Source organism: Ursus americanus, chromosome 15, assembly GCF_024610735.1.
Source record: "Ursus americanus isolate L20-20 chromosome 15, mUrsAme1.1.p, whole genome shotgun sequence".
Classification (NCBI taxonomy): Eukaryota; Metazoa; Chordata; class Mammalia; order Carnivora; family Ursidae; genus Ursus; species Ursus americanus.
Genome location: NC_142141.1, coordinates 1,926,363 through 1,946,605, shown reverse-complemented (window position 1 = coordinate 1,946,605; position 20,243 = coordinate 1,926,363). Strand labels below are relative to the sequence as shown.

Below are 20,243 nucleotides of genomic sequence, written 5' to 3'. Positions count from 1 at the left end.
CTTTTCCAAGGGCCTTTCCACCTGGCTTTGTGTCCGTTGCAGTCTGGCAGCCCCGAGCGCTGGCAGCCGGACACCCTGTCCTTTGCATTCTCATTGCCATTTCAATGATGAGGAAATCGAGGCTCAGAAACATTAAGTAACTTGCCCAAGGCCAAAACCAAGTGACAAACATGGCTTGAGCAACTGCTGTCCCGCTGGGATAAGCATGTGGCCTTGCACGCACAGTGCCAGGCCCAGAGAATTTGCCGCCTGTCCCTTGCCAGATGCTGAGATCCTGCACCATGTGCCACCCCCATCATTCCCATCTCCTGTCTTTCCCACTTACCTATAAGCCTCCCAGCAGGCGTCTGCCTGGATTGCCCGGATCCTGAGCCCAACAGAGAGCCAGGCATAGAGTGAGGCCAGTAAGTGCTAGCGGCCCGAGTGGCAGTCCCGTAGCATCTGCTGCCCCCTCAGTGAGGGGATCAGAGGGTTCCTTATTGGGACTCTGTGGGCAGGCAAGTGGGCAGGGGGCCTGAGGCAGGAAGTGGCCTCCCAAGGGGCCCCAGGAGTTTCATACAACTGACAGGAAGAGGGAGGCTGGGGCCAGGTTGGAGATTGTAAGAACCAACCAGAGACCAGAAAACCCAGCCATTTCCCCTTGGCCCACCAATGCAGTCTCTCCCTGAGACAAATCCAGCTAGCCCAGAGGAAATACCCAGAGCCCCCAGCAGGGGGCTCCCACTACGTGGCTCTCTCCACAACTAAGGCCCAGCAGGCTGATTGTTGGCTGTGTCACTGGGAGATGCCAGTTCCCCCACCTTAGAGGGGCTACAGAGATCAGAGGGTGAGGCCTGTCTAGGAAGCAGGGATCAGGGAAGGTGAAACACATAGGCAGGGTTGGGCTGAGACCAGAGAGGCTTGTGCTTTAATGACAGCTGGGGTAAAGGGGAACAAAAATTGTCATTCTAGGGGACACAGGGCGCAGGCAGCCAGGCTCAGCCTGGCCCAGCCCAGGCCAGCTGGGCCGATGATGCTGGCTTTTTGTCCAGGGGGCTGGTGTGTGTAGGAGGAGGCTGGAGACTGAGGTCTCTTGGGAGACAAGGGACGACGGATGGCTCAGAAGTCCATAGAGCTGTGGGCCAGGTAGTCTTTGCGGCCGATGTTGCTGACCTGCTTGGTCTGCATAGCCTCCAGTTTGGGGCAGTCAGTGATTCGATGGCCCAGGCCCCCACAGAAGGCACAGCCACGCTCTCCTGGGGGCACGGGGATGAGAGTCAGCACGACTGCACAGGACCAGGCCCCATATCCCAGACCTCGGCTTCTCATTAGACCCCTCCCCCAAGTCCTCTGCTGTGCGGCATGGACTTGTTTTGTGGTGTTCCCGTCATGTTCCCCCTCCCGCCCCACCGGACCGGTGTCTCCTGCCGCACAGTCACCTCCGATGTCCAGCATGGACTCATCCCCGCAGTGCAGCACTTGCAGCACGGGGGGCACCTTCTGCTTAGCCTCCAGCAGCAGGGCTTTCAGGTCCATCAGCACTGACTCGTCTGTGGGGGTAGGAGGGAACCATCAGGCCCAACCCCGGGCCCTGAAGCCAGGACCTGGATAGCCACAGGCAGAGGACCCAGGGGACAGCTGAGGTGGCCTTGGTGGTGGCCTTACCACAGGCCTTGTTGATGAAAGTGGTGGCGATGCCTGTGTTTCCTGAGCGCCCGGTACGGCCAATACGGTGCACTGCAGAAAGGGAACAGAGCTTCTGGCCTACTGCCCAGGGGCTGGGGCCCAGCCCGTACCCGACCCCCCACATCCAAGCTCCCTACCATAATTCTCGATCTCCTCAGGCATGTCATAATTTATGACATGCTGAATGGCAGGGAAGTCCAGACCCTTGGAGGCTACGTCTGTGGCCACCAGGACATCCTTCTTGCCCTCCCGGAATGCCTCGATGGCCTTGGTCCGTTCCTCCTGGTCTGGGGAGGGTCAGGCAGGAGCTGTTAGAGTGACAGGAGTCTGGGGAGTAGTGGCGGGCCCACCAGACTGGGAAAGGGATTAGGTGAGGGGCCACAATGGCAGCAGTATCCGTGCACTACCCCTGACCTTTGCCCCCATGGATGGCCACTGCCTCAACCCCCTTGAGCAGCAGGTACTCATGGATGGCATCCACATCGGCCTTCTTCTCTGCAAAGATGAGCACCTGTCCAAGAAGGCCAACTTCAGTCATGGGGGCGTGCCCAACCTTCTCCAGCATGCTGCCCCCACTGCCCCTCTCCCCTTCATCCCAGGGGTCCTGGGCCAGCCTGGAGGGCTATACTTACGGGTGGGGGTGTTTTCTGTAGGCACTCGAGCAAGTACACCATCTTGGCCTCCTCTTTGACATATTCCACCTCCTGCCATCACAGGGGCCAGATCAGGTAGGCCTGCAAATGGGCTCACCAGCCATGGCCCTGCCACAGAGCCTGGGCCCCCAATCCCAGGTGGGAGGAGACCAGAAGCCTCTTGCCATAAGGCACTGGCCACTCTAAGAATGTTCCCGGCTAAGGGCTGGGGATTTGAATGAAACCCCCATTGTCCACAAGGTGGCCCCTCAACCCTACTCCAAGAGCTTCAACATGGCCTAGCCAGATCCAACCCTCACAACGAGATCCTGCTCATCAGAAGTGCCTGCCCACCTGGATGACATCCAGGCTGGCAGCCCCAGCGCGCCCCACGTTGATCGTGACTGGCTTTACCAGGGCACTCTTGGCAAAGTTCTGAATCTTCTTAGGCATGGTGGCACTGAAGAGTAGGGTCTGCCGCTGGCCCTGAGGAAGAGTAGGGCTAGGACTGAGGGCATGTGAGGCCTGGGAAGGCCAAGTAGCTGGGATGTAGCCCCCCAAAGCAGGGCCAGTGGGTGGGCAGTGCCAGGCCTCAGGGCCTGCCACAGTTGAATGGGGTGTGCTGGGGAGGGTGGCAGGAATGCCCTAGGGATGGGCACCTTGAAGTAGGAGAAGATGGTGCGGATGTCGCCTTCGAAACCCATGTCAATCATGCGGTCGGCCTCGTCCAGAGCCAGGTAGCGGCAGATGTCTAGGCTGACCATCTTCTTCTGCAGCAAATCCATGAGGCGCCCGGGGGTGGCCACCATCATGTGCACACCGCTGGGGATCAAGAGGACACTCTGCAGTCAGGGCTACCTGCCCATTCCTGCACCTAAGGGCTGGCATTCTGCCCTCTTTCCTATCTCTCCTCACCTGTCCCCTCATCACTTCCACCACCCTACCCTACTTGTAAAACATGTCTCTTCTGGAAGGGGCTGCAGCCTTCTTAACTACTGCTCTGCTCCAGAGCTCCTCCCCAGCCATGAATCAACCCTACCTGGCATACCCTTCCCTCTCTAGAATGAGGGTGGTTCTGAATCTCCAGATTAGGCCTCAGTATGTGCTCCCGCAGCTCCCTTTGTAGGCATTGATGGGCTCACTTTCCTGGAACGCTAAATTAATCTTTTCTGTATCTGAATCTTCCGAGACTGGGAATGCCTTGGAAAGGGTGTGACCTGTCCAGGACCCCAGAGCCTGGTCCAGGGCAATCAGCACTGTCTGCTGGGGATTGCACTGTGTGGAAAGGCCACAGATCTGGCCCTGCCCTAGTGTCTCAGCCTCCATGCTGGACCACACTGAATGACCCCGACCTTCCTGGACATGCTGGGTCCCCCACCTCTGCCCAGAATGCCCCGACGCCCTGACCTCCCAGATGCCCCCATTCCATCTGTTGTGCTCCCACGGTATCTTACCACATCCCTCTGTCCCACCCCAACTGATCTCCCCATTAGACGAGGAACTCCTTGAGGACAAGGAGGCTTCTGTAAGGATTTGCAGGGGTAGCTAAAGCAAAGGGCCATTTAACTTGTCGAGGAGCTCTGGGCAGGCCCACAGGGTGGGGGTGCTTGTGCTCACTGTCGGATGGTTTCCATCTGCTCTTTAACAGACATGCCCCCGATGCAGAGAGCGCAGCGCAGGAGTGGGGAGCTGTCCTCCTGCAGTAGGCGGCAGTAATACTCCAGGATGCCATGGGTCTGCCGGGCAAGCTCCCGCTGTAGGCACAGGGCAGAGGTTGGCACCAGAAGGCAGTCCTGTCTCTGCCCTGCCCTCCAGCCTGGTCTGTCTTACCGAGGGGCAGATGATGAGTCCATAGGGCCCTTCACGCTTGGAGAAAGGTAATCTCTTTTCTTGTTCCAGGCAGAACATGATGACAGGCAATGTGAACACCAGTGTCTTGCCTGAACCCGTGAAGGCGATACCTATCATGTCACGGCCAGATAGACTGTTGGGAGAGGAGAGGCCTGAGGATCAGGTTCAGGAGAATGCAGGGAATGAGTCTCCAGGTGGACACCTAGGGACTGCTCCTTCCCATCACCGCCCTCTTCAGGGCCCCCAGGTCCACACTCACATGGTGGGGATGCCCTGGATCTGAATGGGTGTTGGGTGGTGGATGCCTTTCTTCTTCAGGCCTCTCAGGATGGCTACGGAAAACAACCTCAGCATCATTCTTGTCTCACAGATACTTTATCAGGCCCCCAAAGCTGTAAAATGGGCACTACCCCATTCAAGTTACAAATGAGGCCCAGAGAAAAAGAGAAAGAAAAAGAAAGACTTGTCCAAGATCTCTAGGATAACTAGAGGCAGGATTTGCACCCAGGTCCATTTAAGGCCAAAGTCACTTGCCCACTGAAGTTCCCTAATGGCAAAAGATAGCTAACAGGTACAGCTGGGGCAACTGAAATTCAAACCTAAGTCCCACCATCTCCAACGGCTAGACCCATTGCTGCAGACGCCAAACTCTGTGGAGACTGGGACACAACCTCACAGTTGTTTGACTACTAAAGTTCCCAGGTACCTGCGGGAAATTTCATTTCCTTGAAGCTCTTGATGGGTGGTGGAATACCATCTCCTTCCACCAGGATGTGGTACTTCTTCCGTACGCGTTCATGCCGCTCTTCAGACATGCTCAGGACATAACGGGGGGGTGTCCAACTGTGAGTGGGTGGTGGGGGTCAAGAGAGGCCCCAGGCACAGCTGGCTCTGGGGTGCACCTGCCGGTCTCAGCCACATACCATTCCAAGTAAAAGTGACTGCCTTCCCACAGACTGAAAAACATACCTGGTTTTGATTGGATCATCGTATGTGATTCCCTTGGCCATTTCCTTCACTGACATCAACGCTAAGGAGACAGACGTGACTCAGGGCTGGCTCTTGCTTCCCAGAGGCCAGGCCCTTGAGATATAACATGCCTGGGGTAGGGGGAGGAGGCTACAACCATACCTCGGCCCTCAGCCACACTCTCCAGGATCTTTTCCTCTTCTTTCAGCTGCTTCTCCTTGGCAGACTCCTTGCGGGCTGAGAAAAGAAGCAGATATCAGACACCAAAGCACTGCACCAAGCTGAGCTTTCCCCGCTGCTTTCCAGCCCACCTTCAGCCTTCTCTTTGAGATGCTGGTGCTGATCCAGGAGGCTGACGTTGGACTGAGGGCCCAGCGGGATATCGTCCTCATCTCCCCGGGGTTCGCTGCCGCTGTCCTGTTGCTCCTCCTCCGCAGCTCCTTTACGCCTTCGTTGCAGTAGCTTCTGGAGCTGAGGTTCCACCAGCGCCCCTCCCAGCCAAGCCCAAAACAGAGCGGGGCATTGGGCCCAGGGGGCCTGCGTCAGGATCTTGGCCTTTGGGAGAGGGACCTGCACCCTGCGACGTGGAGCTGCCCTACCCCTCCGACCAGGTTGCCCGTCCCTCGTTCGCCGGAGGGCCACGGTCCCGAGTACTGGCAGCTCGCTCCACTGGCGGCCAACCTCCCTCCCCATCCCGATCCTACGCCCTCATTCCTCTTCCGAACCGGGGCCCTCACCAGCAGTTGCCGGCGCTGTCGCAAAGGCACGTAAGGCACGTAATCTTCGTCGTCCTCATCCTCCGTCTCGGAGCGGCTTCCTGTGGCAGTCGCCTCGTCGGTGCGAGCCCGCTAGAGATACACAGGAGTCAGGCTCAAGCCCCCGCTTTCACTGCCGCTCGCCACCCGCGCGGACCCCTGCCTCGCTCCTACCTTCCGTTCGGGTTCCGAGTCCTCCATCCTTTGCAACACGCATGCGCGCTACGGTAAAACCCCGCCTCAACTTTTGAGTGAAATCCAATCAGATGTGAAAAAGCGGAACGTGGGCGCCTAGCAACGACCTCTGAGTGCCGGATCGCGCAGAGGGACAAACTTTCCCCGGAGACCCAGTCAGGTAGCGCGGTGTCAAAGTCCCCTTGGGCGGCTGCGCATTTGTTGCCAGGGGCGAGGGCAAAGCGTCAGACAATGCATTATGGGACGCTGGAGGATTTGGAGCATGCGCAAAAGGCTCAAACGGAGTCTGGTGGAAGGTCCCCAGAGTGGAGACGGCTGATCCCGAAGAGGCCGGCCTGCCAGCTGCCGAGCCTCGCCCAGAGTCTGACGTCATCCGGCACGTTCCGAGACGGAGCCCCCTGGGACCCCGCCCGGGCCTCCATGGCGAGCGCGGGCGCGGGTATGGGGTGTGGCTTGCGGAAAAATGAATCAACACTACTGCTCTGACTGGGCGTCCTCATCTATGTGAGACAACACGTATGTTCATAGTGGTGAAAGGTAAATAAAATGCTGGTGACAAGTGTTTTTTTGCTGCGGGTCTGTGGAGCGATTTTTATCGTAAATGCTGTATTAGAGCTTAAGAGTAACTGACTGCCTGGGGAACCAGAGAAGGCTTCCAGGAGACTTGCATCTGAACTTCCAGAGCTGTAGACTCTCAGAACGGGGAGTGGAGGAAAGAGCAGCTTTCTGACTGGGGGTCCTGTTAAGAGTGAAGGCCTAGCTAGCCACATGCAAGTACAGATTCCTCAAGAAACAGACCACGTGGCCAGCCGCTGTGGGGTTGGGGTGGCCAGAGCTAAAGCTGGATTGGTAGGCTGGGTGGGCCCAGAGCATGCAGGGCTGTGACTGTCAAAGTAACTTCAACTTCATTGGGTACTTTTATTTATTTATATTTAAAGATTTTATTTATTTTGAGAGGAGTGTGGGCGGGGGTCAGGGGCAAAGGCAGAGTGGGAGAGAGAATCTCAAGCAAGCTCCATGCTGAGCAAGGATTCTGACGTGGGGCTCGGTCCCACGACGCTGAGATCATGAACTGAGGGCAAATCAAGAGTCGGACGACTGAGCCACCCAGGCGCCCCTTCACTGGGGACTTCTAAAGAGGCGTGATGTATCAGTACTATTTTTTCCTTCACTCACATATTTATTATCAGCACGTGCTGGGCATTGTGCCCAGTGCTGAAGCAGATAAAAGATTAACGAGACACAAACCTGGCTTGTGAGTTTATGGATTAGTTGAGGAGACAAAAATATAACGGGTCTTGAGGTTAAGGAGAAATATTCTAAGACAGATAAAGTTAGTACTTTTGGAAGCATCACAAGGCAGGGCAAACTGATTCTCCTAGTAAAAGTGGCCTTTCAGCTGGAATGTGAAGGATATGCAGGACATGATGAAGGAAAGTTAATCTGGAAGAAGGAAACATGTGAGCAAAAGTTGGGAGACCTGAGAGTGCCAGGCCTAGAGGGAGACTGAGATCATCTGGTGTGGCTGGAATGAAGTGCCGGGAGGCAGGGGCCAGGCATGGAAGGCTCTGAATGCCATCCACAGGTCCTTCTCTGTAGGTAAAGCAGCTCCTTGATCAGACATGCAAGTTTTGAATGATGAAGCAGAATTTTAGGTAGCTATGCCAGTTCAACTGCAGGGCAGGAGCCTAGTGCAAGAGTTGAAGGAAGAGGAACACAGACAATACGTACAGAGAGACAAGCTTCACAGGGGCATAATGCAGACCTTGGAGATTTGAAAAGGCCAGGAACCAGGAATTGTGAACCTGTGGGCGATGCTTTTTAACTTCTTTAGAAGAGGAAGCTAGCACTGACTGCTTATGGTGGGGTTCAACCTGGGAGAAGGGGGAAGGGGTAGGGAATGGTTTCTGATCCTGCTTCCCAACACTTTATAAAGGGATCTTAGTGACTGTGTGGCCACAGCCTCCACTGCTCCCCACACAAGCTCAAGTTAAGTATCAGTTTTAGACAATGACAATAGGAGCAAGGAGTTGGAACACAAGTGTGTGCGAGGCTTTTTTTTTTTTTTTTTTAAGCAAGCCTATTATATTAAGGGGCGCCTGGGTGGATCAGTCGTTAAGTGTCTGCCTTCGGCTCAGGGCGTGATCCCAGGGTCCTGGGATTGAGCCCCGCATCAGGCTCCTCCGCTGGGAGCCTGCTTCTTCCTCTCCCACTCCCCTTGCTTGTGTTCCCTCTCTCGCTGGCTGTCAAATAAATAAATAAAATCTTTAAAACAAAAACAACCTATTATATGAAAATCAGTGTACGACCAGATCTACTGCAGGGGGTGGGAGGTAGGAATGAGGTAGTTTGCTTTACTTTACAGAAGGGTTCATTATCCTCAACTCTTAAATACTTTGGCTACATGTCTCATTCCCGTTGGAAAGTCAGATCCAATTTATAGAAACTCCATTTATTCCATTTCCCTTGACAATGTCAATAACCCAGGCTATAGGTGCACAGTCGGTAAAGGCCTCAAGTCTTTCCCAGACCTCTTCTCACAGCAGCTGCACAGAGACCGAATCTCACTCCTCCAGCTCGCAGAAGGGTAAACAGGGCATGGGGAGGGGGCTGTTCCAGGTCACATACCAGAATCCTCCCACCAGGAGAAAGTGCAGAGATGCTGCTGTTATACAGGCCTAGGCTCTAGTCCTGCTCAGCCAGACTGAATGCACTAAAGTTACTTTCCTGTCTTAGCTTTAATTTCCTCATCTGTAAAATGGGATAACAGTCCCATTTAGAACTGCTGAGAATTAAGTGGAAATTGCCAAACTGCTGACACATAGTACGTGCTCAGTGAGGCTAATGACCAAGGCAGATCCCATGCTTCTGAGTACATTCCTCACCTCACCCCTGCCCCAGACCAGCAAACCACCAACACACTGACTCTGTGTCCAAATGTTGCTTTATCTTTCGCAGGAAAGATCTTCACAGTATCAAAAGTAAAGAATTGAAAAACAAGAACAAAAACAAAACCAAACACAAAGAGAGCAGTGTTGGGCCAGCAGTACCATCAGCCCCCGGCCCCCAGGCCAGTCCAGCCCCCAGGCTCCGAGTGAGGAGGCTGCATAGCACCAGGAAGCGGCTCTGCTGAGGTCCCGAGGGGCCCCAGCACGGCACAGCATCCATTCAACTTTTGGTTGGTCCAGGATGGCGAGGAGCAGGGAGGATCTTGGGCAGGTGGGAAGGGATGTAGAGAAGAGACTGTAGACCTTCAGCTGGCAGTCGGGGTCTCAGGACACCCTGAAGAAGCTCGACCCGGCAGGGGCTGAGAAAACAGAGCATGGCCAGACCGTGAGTGCGCCTTTGCCCTAGCCTCCCTGTGCTGGCTCTGGGTTTCCACAGTCCCCATGGGTAGGAGCAGCTGCCTGCTGCTTTTGCTGCCTAGGCTGAAAATACTGAATAGACTTCCCTGACTACCTCCAGTAGAGGATGCAGGTTAAGACCCTGCCAGGGGACAGCTGCCCTGGAACACATCTTTCCAAGCCAGGGTGCTATAAGAGCCCGGACTCTGGCCTTTGCTCTCCTGCTGACAGGCAGGGGAGAGGTAGCAATATGCACTCTGACTCCTGCCTCAGGCTCTGGGTACACAGCCCAGGCTAGGTCCCGAATCTGTCCCAGCACTGTTTTTTCACACACTCTCGGGGCTCCCAATCCCACTCTGAGGAGGGTCAAAAAGGCCAATGGAGAGCCCTTACGGTGGGGTGGGGCAGGGAGGGAACATCTCCTGTCTTGGGAAAGAGATCAACCAAAGAGGGAGTCCCTGAGAGAAGATGGCTGAGTGAGGTTTCCTGGCTGAGAGGGGCATTGGGCTGTAGGAGGAAGTATGCCCCTTTTTCTCTCAGAAGAGGCAACAAATAAAGTGCCTGGGGTCCCCATGCCTCCTGGATCCTGTGGAAGTGGACAAAAGGGGCAGGAGGGCACCCTGGCCCTGGCAGAGGCTCCCGAGGGTGTGGACATTTCAGCTTGGCAAAAGATCAGAGAGCCTAGCCCCTTCAGAGAGAGGGGCTGAGGTGAGTCTAAAGACAGTCCTGACTCTGGGCAGCCCAAGATGCCATGGGGAGCCCAGCCCCAAGGGTGGGGAATCCTGACCCAAAAGTGGGCAAGGGGACTTGGCTGAGGGTCCAGGAAGACTGTGGTCCTGGCACTGAGAAAAGGAGGAGGAGGATAGGTGAGGACATCCTCCTGGGTTCCCTGAGCTCAGCTCACCTGCCCCAGTTTCCTGTTGCTGTAAGGGCAGTTGTGTGGTTGCCAGCCAGAAAAGGCATGATCCCAGGGACAGAGCACAGGGTTAAGATAAGGGCACTGCACAGCCATTAGGTTGCAAACCCAGCACCAAGGCCTGCCTTCCAGCCACCCTTCTCTCCTGCACTATGGTGCTCAGCCCAGTGTCTTCTTGGTCTTCTGCTCTCAGTCTAGAGCATCATCTGATATGTCAGTATTTCACACAAAAGGACCTGTGTAGGTGGTTGGGAGAGGAGCCCCGAGCCCAGCTGGGGGCCAGGTCTCTTCTTCAGGAGGCAGCTTAGCTATTAATCTCTTCATGGGGGTTGTCCTGTTTGGGGAGAGCGCTTACCACCTCCCCCATGCCTAAATGACCTCACCAAGGCTTTGGTCTAGCTCATCTGTCCTCTCACTGGTCCTACCTTCTTGCATGGCGTCAGCCGGGAGGCACCCTCGCAGGCTACAAGGCTGAGCAAGTGAGATTCAACCGAGGCTAATAATGTCAGGGAGGGGGGCAGGCCTCTGGGGATTAAGGCTGCCTAGGCACTTGAGAGGCAGATGGTAAGGGAAGTAGAGGCCTGGTGGAGATAGCCCAGGGATGGCAGTGAAGGAAGGGCCCTTCATGAACAAAGGCAGGAGGGCTCCAGGAGGGTCTGGCCCAGGAAGGAGAGATGAAAGGACAGAGGCCTAGGGGTGAGTGGCCACAGGAGAACAGATAGGGCCTGTGTCTCCGGAGCATGTAGCTATCACTGTGGAGGCGCAGGGGCTAGGGCTGGCCAGCTACTAGCCCAACTCTGTGTGGCACAGAGCATGAAATGGTCTGGTGGGGAGCAGAAGTACATGCAACACTTGGGGATCTCCATACCTCACTGAGCTGTGCTGGGGGTGGTTTTCTTGAGGCTGAAGTTGGTCCAGTTCACAGCAACTTTCTGACGAGTTTGCTTTGCAGAATCCAAACAGAACCTATTAAGTTTGAGAGACACCAGAAAAGCACAATCAGAGGTTCCCCTCTCCCTGCTGGACCCCACTTCTAGACCCATGTGTCTTGGTCACTAAAGGAACCAAGTCAGCTCTGTACAACCCCTCTGGCTCCAGGGTATTGGGGTCTAGCAGGTTATAAGAGCTTTGCTGGCTTTCTGGACAGGTGCCCACGAGCCCAGGGAACAGCATATGAAGAGAGTGACACTGCCTTGGGATACAGCATCGCTCCTCATGATGTATTTTACTCTGGCTACACTGGGCTGCCTCCTGCTCCCCTCGCTATTGCACATTGCTTTCAGCCTCAGACCTCTGTACCTACCAGCTCTGCCGTCACAAAGGCCCTGTTTGACCTGGCCTACTCATTCTTACTTCTCAGGTCTCAGCTTGGTTCCTACCTCTTCTGGGAGCGCTGCCCATCCCTACGTCTCAGCTTGGTCTGCAGTCCCAGGCCCTTACTCCTCCAACAGCACCTATCACTGGACTGTGTGTTTATGGCTCTCTCTCTCCATCTAGACTGTATCTGATTTGCCTCCAGCCCAGAGCTTAGCCCAGGCAGAGCAGAGGAAGTGCAAGTGAATAAACCTGGAGAAAGCGCTGGTTCTTGGGGCCCGACGTACTTCCTTCTCCCTGTGCCTTACACCTTCCCATATGTCCTGTCCTGCCATGTGGCTACCTGGGTTCCAGCAGATAGACTGTTGGGAGAGAGCCTGGAAAGGCTCTCCCTCTGAGGGTGAGCCTGAGTGAGGGTGGGCAAGGAGGCATCCCCACACCTACCTCTTGAAGTACTCCACCTCCCGGTCAGTCTCATCCATCTCCACCCCATCCATGTCCTTGGGCAGGAACACATCGTCTAGGAAGACACAGCCAGGAGGGCTCAGTGCCCACGGCCAGGCCTCTGGGGTCATGCTCTTGGGGCAGCACTGCCCACACGCGAGGACTACCCTCCACCCTGTGGCCTGGCTGGGTGGGTGGGTGGGGGGGCGTTAACCACTCAGTTCCTGGTGTACTCACCCAAGGAGGCGGCCGTCTTCTCCTGCTTGTTGCGGCTCCGGCGGCTGCGGCCCTTGCCCTGTGGCAAACTCTGTGGCCTTGCTGGGCCTGGGGGCTGCACGGACTCCTGCTCCAGAGGCCGCACTTTGGCCTCGCCTGGCCAGTTTCGCCAGGAACTGCCCTTCTCATCGGCTTTGGGGCTGCCAGCCCAGCCTGATCCTGGCTGGCTCCCCTCTCCAGCCTCGGCACAGCTACCCCCTTTGGGAGGCTCCAGGGCCTTGCCTGGCTGCTTGGAGCTGGGAGTGTGGCCCTTGGCATTGGGAGCCTCGAGGCTGGCTGGGGACCGGGGGGCTGGGCTCGCCTCATTCTTCTTGGCCTGACTGCCCTGTCTCTTGCCTTTCCGCGGCTTCCCACTTGAGGCCACAGGCTCGGGCAACTCCGGCTTGCAACTGGGAACCTCCTTTGGGCTTGGCTCCTCAGGGCTAGGGTTGCCTGGCTTGGGTGTCTTGACCCAGATCACCCGGGAAAGGTTGGGCACGGCGCTGAGTCTCCTCACTAGCCCATTCTCAGGGATGATACCGGGAGGGGGCCCCCTCACCTCTGTCCATGGTGGGTGAGAGCCTCTCATTTCTGTCCACGGTGGGGCTGGCTCACCTGGAACTCCTAATGTGTGGTTCTGAGAGGACCCCAAAGTCAAAGGGGACAGGTCAAGGTTAATGTCAGGCCGTTGCTCTGAGGAGCCATTGAGGTTTGAGGGGGATAGGCTCTGGGGCTCTGGCTCAGCAGCCCCCTCCTTAGAGAATCCATTGCTGTCCATGTTGAGCTCACACACACTGAAGCTGGCACGGATAGAGTCCTTGACAGTGTTCTTGATCTCTTGCAGACGGCTGCTCAGGAAGCTGTTGACCCGATCCAGCTCCCGGTCAGGCCACTCCAAGAGCCTCTCCCTGGCAGGCCTTGGCTCCCGGCTTCCGGAAACACTACGATTCACCTGCTTTAGAGCTTCTGCTGCCAAGTGGGCCTTCTCCTTTTCCTGCCAATATAAGAAGCAGTTTCAGCTGGAGGCTGGCAGCTGCCAGGCACAGTGTGACACCTGACACATCAGCCTGGGGCCTGGCTTTGCAGCTAACTGGCTAGAAGCAGGGCCCTGGCCATGCGGGGCCTGCTCACCCAACCTGCAGGAGGGAGGATGAAATGCAGTTGAACAGGTGCATGCTCTTGGGATGGAGACAGACCCACGGAGGATAGGTTTTGACAGCTTGTTCACTCAGAGCCCCAGTGTCAGTCCTAGGGCATAAGACCAGTAGGACTCAAAGGGATAGGAATGCAGCTAATTGCACCTTGCCTTCCAGGCCTCAACTTAAGCAATTCATTCATTTGCTGAGTCTCAGCGGACTCATCTGCAAAAGGTGGACAAAAATTCTGGGGTGAAGACCAAAGTGCGGATACAAGTGAGGGAGATGGCAGCTACAGAGGCATTCTCTCCAATTGTGCTGGTAGTAGGGAAAAAAGCTGTGACATCATGGGAGACCTTTCAAGAAGTAAGACAGGGCTGTGAGACCACCACAGTAGGTCAGACTACTCTGGGTGGCAGGAATGTGTGTATGGATGCTATGGAAGAAGGAGAAATTCCATATAAAAGCCACTCACCACTCAGCTGCCTCAAGTAATCAAGGCCATGCCTGAAGTGTGCCCGATGGCATACAGGACAGCTACATGGGGCCCCACACCAAGATGTAAAAGCAGCCCTTCTGCCCAGGTGAGAACTGGGGGACTGGACTCTGTCAGTCAAGTGTTAACAGACCCAGTTCTGGAGAATGGAAGTGAAAAGTCTGTGGGCTCTGAGTCACTCCATCCCTCTGCCCAACCTCCACACACCAGCAGACCAAGGTGGCCTTTAGAGGGAGACGGGAGACAATGTCAAAAGCCCATGGGAAGGAGGTGGTGGTATTGGGCCAGGGGTTGGATGACTTCTACCATTTCCCACATTTCTAGCTGACTGGGGAATTGGAGGGGGAGAAACAGGAAAAGGAAACGGGAGAGAAAAGGGGGCGTGCCACCACCTCAGAGTCAACTTAAAGAGGGTAACCCTGTGCCCTGGTAGCGCTCTGGGGCAGAAGAGCACCACCACCGTGGGACCTTGGACAAATCACTTACTCTCTCTGAACCTAATCGTCCCCGTTGGTGTATTTGGGAGAAAAACCGCCTACCTATACCTCAGTGTTGCCCGGAGGACACCTGAGAGGGCATGTGCCCCTTTCCCCAGGTGCCGATGAGGCTGTGACTTAGCACCATGGGGCTCAAGTAGGGAAGCAGCTCGGTCTGGAGCAGTGTTTCCAGCCTTGTGCCATGGAGTTTAAGACCATGGGCAGAGCTCTGAGGCCACAGGGATGGATGAAGGACTGGAAGGCCCTTCACATCACTTCTCTCCTGTACCAACCCAGGCTTTTCTATTAGAATGGAGGTTACATGGAGGATTTCAATTGTAAAAAAGAGTTCTGCTGCCAAACAAAGAAGTCTGAAAATAATGAGTTAGAGGGAGTGACATGGAACCATGTGCGATTTGGTAGTGAGAGGAGCGCACAGAACACACGCTTTCTGTTATGTGCCACGAGCCTGATCCTTTCCACACGTTGTCTTGTTTAATTCTCACAATTGCCCTTGTTGTGCCATTATCCTCAATTTGCAGATGAGGACACTTGACTTTGGCACAAAAAAGGAACTGACCCACATGGCTAGAAAGTGGCAGAGTTGGGACAGCACACCCACGTGTGATCCGCAGTTCCTAGGTCTTTCAATCCTGACAATCACATCTTGACCAATGACTGAGGCACTGGGCTGGGCTCTGGGGGATTCAGCTGCGCATGAGAGGTCTGCTTGCGGACTTGAGTCTGCTGGGGGAGATGCACATGCAAACCGGCTGTTTAATTCTGAGTGACAAGAGCTACAGGGAAGAAAGCACAAGATGCTCTGGGAACTCAGACTGGGACACCAGAGGTGCTTCCCAGAGGAGGCAGTATCTCACTGGGCACTGGAGGGTGACTGGGATCATCCCAGAGTGAGACTAGCAGAAGGAAGAGCAAGTGACTGGGGAATGGGCACATATAATCTTTAGGGAATGCAAACATTCACAGGGAGAGCTGGAGCCCAGGTTTCTTTTAGGAGTGGTGGGGACTGGTAGGCGGGAAGGCGAGGGAGGAGAGACTGAGAGATGAAGCTGGCAAGCTAAGCAGGGGCTCAAGAGCCCTGCAGGCCAGGTTCAAGTCTGGGTTTGACACTGAGGGCCATGTTCAGCCACTGAAGACTTTTTCAATAGCAGCAGTAGGGTGGAGAGAAGCGGGTGGTTTGAGCTACTTGGGAGGTCACACGGCCAGGACTCAGGGACAGGTGGGGAGAGTGGGATGAGCCATGAAAACAATACTGACGACCACTGGCGCTGCCGCCGCTTCCCTGACCACACACACTCTCTGATGAGCCTTTCTGTGCATCACTGTTTCATTCCTGCAACCATCTGAGTCAGGCTCTACTGTTATTCTCATGTTGTGGATGAAGAAACTGAGGCTTAGAGGTGAAGTGATTTGCCCAAGGTCATCCAGCAAGTGTGGCAGAGCCAGGTTTCAAACTGATGTCCAATTCCAAGGCCCGCTGCTCTCAATCACCATGATGCTTTCCTCCCAGGATGGCACCCTGGGTTCTGGTTCAGGCAACTGGGTGGACGGTGGCGCCATTAACTAGACAGACAACGGAGAAGGAAGAGCAGGCCTCCTTGGAGAAAGAGAACAAGCTCAGTTTTGGATTTGGATATGCTCAGTCTGAATACTGGTAGGACATTTGTGAGGAGGAGCCCCATAGCAGCAGGAGTCACCAGTGTGAAGTGCAGGGAGGAAACAGGGAGACCTGGTGAACCAGGAACAACGCTATCTGGATGGCTTCTCTTCGCCAGGGAGAGGGCCTTGAGGGGGAGGGTTGGAGAAAGGAAGAGGAATCCACAAAGGAGACAGAGGAGAGGTCAGAGAAGGTGAGAAATCTGGAGAACACGGCAATCGCACTGTTCTTCCACTCCCCCACCGGCCGAGGACAGGGGAGCTGAAGAGGACATATTTGAAAAAGATAACCAATACAAAATGTGAGATGCTACAGAGCAGATGGGATAGGAGGGTACGATTTGGCAACAAAGATGTCACTGGTGGTTCTGTGGAGGAGAGGGAGAGGAAAACAGTCTGCAATGAGCTGAAAGGAAGGACAGTGAAGGCAGACAACAGTTTTCAAGAAATCTGGCTGTGATGGGAGGAAAAAGATGAGGTGAGGGTGAGAGGCTGTACATTCAAGGCGCAGTTTGCTTTCAGAAGAGAGAGTACTGGGCACAGTGCAATGCTGATGGGAGCCAGACCAAGAGAGGCTGGAGCCAGAGCAGTAAGTCGAGCTTAGACTGAAGCAGTGGGAAAGGACTGCACGGTCTTAAGCAGAAGGGATAACTCTTCTCTCATGACAAGAAAGTCTGCAGGTGGAATGGTAAGATGTTTGAGGGAGTGCCTGTTCACTGGCTTTTTTTTTCCTTGTTGAAACAGAAAGCGAGCTGATCTAACAAAAAAGAAAAGCGGGGTGGGGAAAGCCTGGAGATTTGAGAAGAATCTGAAGGTCTGACAAAGGGTCTGTGGTGAACAGGAGTGATGAAGAGCAAGGGGACCAGAGGGCTGCTGGGCAATGTGAGGGCTCAGGCAAGCGGGAGACCACATGGCCTGGGTGCCACAGACAGATGTGATCCAGCGCTTTCCTGGAGGTGTGGAAGGGGACAGGCAGGGAGGGGTCAAACGCAGGGCTGTGATTTTTCTGAGTGGTGTAATGCAAGGGCCACAGGACGAGAAATTGAGAGTATTGGTAAGACAGTGAGTGAATGATGGTCAGGGGATCTCTATGGCCTGGGAAGAGGAGAAAGGGACAGGTGACAGCCTTCAGTGGATGAAGAGGAGTGGCCGAGGGCTGTAGATGACAGAGCCAGGGTCAGTTTCAAAGGAGTAGGAATTAGTACATGAAGGACAGACAGTCACGGTCTGGAAATGGTATAAGGGAGCAGAAAGATACTCAGCTTTCTTGGTCTCCTGAGGTGGGAGAAAATGAGCAGTCTCCACCGGATGGCTCCCAGGGGAAGTTGTGTTTTTGGTGGACAGTCAGATTGTGGTTAAGTCTGAGAGGTAGAGGAAGGACACTAGAGAGAAGGCTGATGCATAAACAGATAATGACCATGACTGCCTATCACATGACCTTGCAACTGCCTGGTGCCATGTTGTATTCTGGCCTCTAGACTGGACAGGGCAGACAGCCGCTGTGCAGCAAGTTTCCGCATGAGTGCATGGAGTGTGATGGACGGCAGCTGAGAGAGACGTGCGAGGTACAGTGGCAGTCCTGTGGAAGGAGTTACCTGAGGAAGTCTGAGCTTGGAAGGAACTTGCCAGGAGGAAAAGAAGGGGAGAGAAGAGTGTTACTGCCATTACCAGCGAAGGGGTAGGGGTGTGTGGGCACACAGATTTATGGAAAGCACACCAGGCCTGGGAACTTCAAAGTGTCCCTGCTCGCTGGGACCTAACTGGGGACCACTGCCTTAAGAAGCCAGGGAAGGCTAAAGAGACTGCTGTTGCCCAGTGGACACTTCTGATCAGGCAACACTGGATGGGAGAAAGAAAGTGCTGACCATTTTCTGAAGGCAGCGGTGGGACCCCTTGGCTCACTACTTCAGGCTGCAGGGAAAGGGTCCTTGTTTGTCCTTTGGGCTGGAAAAAGATGTCGAATTGCTGCTGCTTTCCAGAGCACCAGGGCTGTTTGACCACCCAGGACCTGGAGCTAGCTCGTTGTCAAACCCAACTCTTCGGCTGCTGGGCTCCCAAGTGTGGCGCTGTGCAGACGCAGCTGGGGGCAGGCAGGTGAAGAGGTAATGAGGTGGCAGGGGATGAGATGCCACGCCCTGGGGCTTGCCTGGGAGCAGGGCTGCCCAGGAATAGCTCGCTGGGTTCTCTCCTCAGCCCTCTGAGGAGCTCACTCAGCCCAGGGCTGGGTCATTCCCATGGCTTCAATTACATCTCCAAGCTGGCAACTCCCAGCCACACACCTTCATCTCCACTTGGAGGTCTCCTGAGAATCTGAGTCAATGTGCCCCAACTGAATTCCCTGTCTTCTGCCAATCCCATCCTTGCTTGGTGAAGGGCACACCATCCTGCCAGTCACCCAAGCAAACACCTGGAAGACATCCTTGACTCCTTCATCTCTGTTCCACAATCAGATCACCAAAGCCAGTCATGTCTGCTTCCCTTACTCCAGACCCACCATCAGTCAGCTTTCCCTGGGCCTCTGTATTCCTTCCAGGAGTGTTACCCCTCCAGGCTACTTTCCATACTGCCATAGTCATGGTGACATACAGATCTGACCAAGTGCATCCTCTGATAAAAGCCCTGCAGTGACTCCCCCTCGGCTACAGGATCAAGTCAAAACTCTTCAGCGGGGCCCATGAGGCCCTGTCTCACCTGTACTAGCTGTCCTGCCTCTCCTCTATTTGAACTTTGGCTACCCCAAACTGCTGTGAATGTGCTACGCCTACTGCCAGAATGACTCTCCTGATGAAACTGAACTCACTCCCTGCAACTCAGCTCTCAAGTCAGCCTCTTGGTAAGCCATTTCCAGCGTGCCCAGGCAGGATGGGGGGCTTCCCTCATCCCAGGGCTTGTCACATGCTAATGTGCTCATCCAGTTTTGTATCAGTCTCTCCACTGGACTGAGCTTCTCCAGGGTGAGAACTTAACTGCGTCATGCTTTGGCTCCCAGTATTTGCAGAAGTGTTTGCTGAATGAATAAATGACTGACTGACTGAAGCAAGTCCTGTGCTTTGAGGAATCCAGCAAGCAGCTTCTGAGGCCAGGACTCGTCTTTCCTCCAATCACTGGCCCCAGGCTCCCTGACCCTGATGCCTCCCAAATGAATTCAGACCTTCCCATAGCAGTAAGCTGTGCCAAGGCTTCTGGCAGCCAGCACCGTTCATGCCCCACAAGTCTTGGGGGGTTGGGGCGAGGGATTCCTCAGGGAGGAGAGGCGGTAGAGCTAGGCTCCCCCCCCCACACCCACCTTCTTTTTCAGCTTGTGCCGGGCCCGCTTGGCGGCCCTGGCGCTGTTGGGGACTTTGGGCTCCGTGCTGTTGATGAATTCCAGCAGCTCATCCACATCTCGGTGGTCCACGGCGGGCTCCCCAGGGATCCCGCCCAGGGCGCCCCCCTTCACGGGCAGCTCCTCTTTCCGCCTGGTCAGCCTCGAGCGGAGCTTCTCTCGGATCTCTGTATAATTCCGACTCGTCGGGGCAGCGGGTGGCTGGGGGAGGGGGAGGTGCTGACGTTACACCCTGGGCCTGGGAAGCCCGGAGCACTCCCACCCGCTGGCACTGAACATGTGGCAAGAAGCGAGACAACTGTTCTTTCTACCATAGCCACAAAGGCCAAGTGGCTTCAGCCTCGGTCAGGCCCAGAGCTGAGGCAGCGGTGGGCGGAGGGAGCGAGAGGTACGTAACAGCACTGTGAGCACACTGACTTGGGAGCCAGCAAAGCAGGTTTGAGCCCGGGCTTTGTCACTTGGAAGCTGTATGACCTTGGGCAGGTCACTGAGTCTTTGTGTGCCTCAATTTTGTCATCTCTAAAATGAGAATAATAACCCTTAGCTTAAAGGTGACTAACAATGTAATTACTTTCATTTCTTCTGTCCTCAACTGCTCTACCCTAGCCGGCGGCCCTTTCCTCTTCACTTTATGAGACTTCTGAGCTGCTTTCGCCCTCTGTCCAGAGACAGCATGTACTCTGCCCTGAGCCTCCTGCCTGGTGCCGTCTGTGCTCACGGCCTGTCCCTCGCTGGCTCTCACACTTGGGGGACTGAGAGCCTTCGCTTCCACTCTGCCTTCATCACGCACAAG

The 20,243-nt window shown here is 55.1% G+C and overlaps 2 protein-coding genes across 13 annotated transcripts in view; both read right to left on the bottom strand.

Moving 5' to 3' along the window:
- Positions 1 to 879: 879 nt before the first annotated feature.
- DDX41 (DEAD-box helicase 41) lies at positions 880 to 6,227 on the bottom strand. 2 transcript variants are annotated; one of them, XM_045794544.2, is made up of 17 exons: positions 6,047 to 6,227; positions 5,855 to 5,965; positions 5,429 to 5,588; positions 5,280 to 5,354; positions 5,118 to 5,178; positions 4,855 to 4,991; positions 4,408 to 4,480; positions 4,128 to 4,281; positions 3,915 to 4,051; positions 2,957 to 3,119; positions 2,652 to 2,783; positions 2,298 to 2,369; positions 2,080 to 2,176; positions 1,803 to 1,952; positions 1,645 to 1,716; positions 1,419 to 1,529; positions 880 to 1,235 (listed from the first exon to the last, which is right to left on the bottom strand). In XM_045794544.2, exons 1-17 carry the CDS (start codon positions 6,071 to 6,073, stop codon positions 1,099 to 1,101), a joined length of 1,869 nt encoding a protein of 622 aa, XP_045650500.1. In that variant the 5' UTR covers positions 6,074 to 6,227; the 3' UTR covers positions 880 to 1,098. The 2 variants fall into 2 exon arrangements, with proteins under 2 accessions (XP_045650500.1, XP_045650421.1); XM_045794465.1 differs by having other exon boundaries at positions 5,429 to 5,965; positions 6,047 to 6,085.
- Positions 6,228 to 8,993: 2,766 nt separating this feature from the next.
- Positions 8,994 to 20,243, bottom strand: part of FAM193B (family with sequence similarity 193 member B) — a 31,696-nt gene continuing 20,446 nt past the window's right edge. For 9 of the 11 annotated variants that reach the window (XM_045793649.2, XM_045793598.2, XM_087867770.1 and 6 more), the window contains 5 exons: positions 19,412 to 19,651; positions 12,323 to 13,334; positions 12,086 to 12,161; positions 11,196 to 11,293; positions 8,994 to 9,374 (listed from right to left, as the gene is read on the bottom strand). In XM_045793649.2, the coding sequence (XP_045649605.2) occupies positions 11,197 to 11,293; positions 12,086 to 12,161; positions 12,323 to 13,334; positions 19,412 to 19,651 (1,425 nt within the window). In that variant the 3' untranslated portion in view covers positions 8,994 to 9,374; position 11,196. The remainder of the gene's footprint in view (positions 9,375 to 11,195; positions 11,294 to 12,085; positions 12,162 to 12,322; positions 13,335 to 19,411; positions 19,652 to 20,243) is intronic. The other 2 variants (XM_045793826.2, XM_045793891.2) reach the window with 1 other exon arrangement.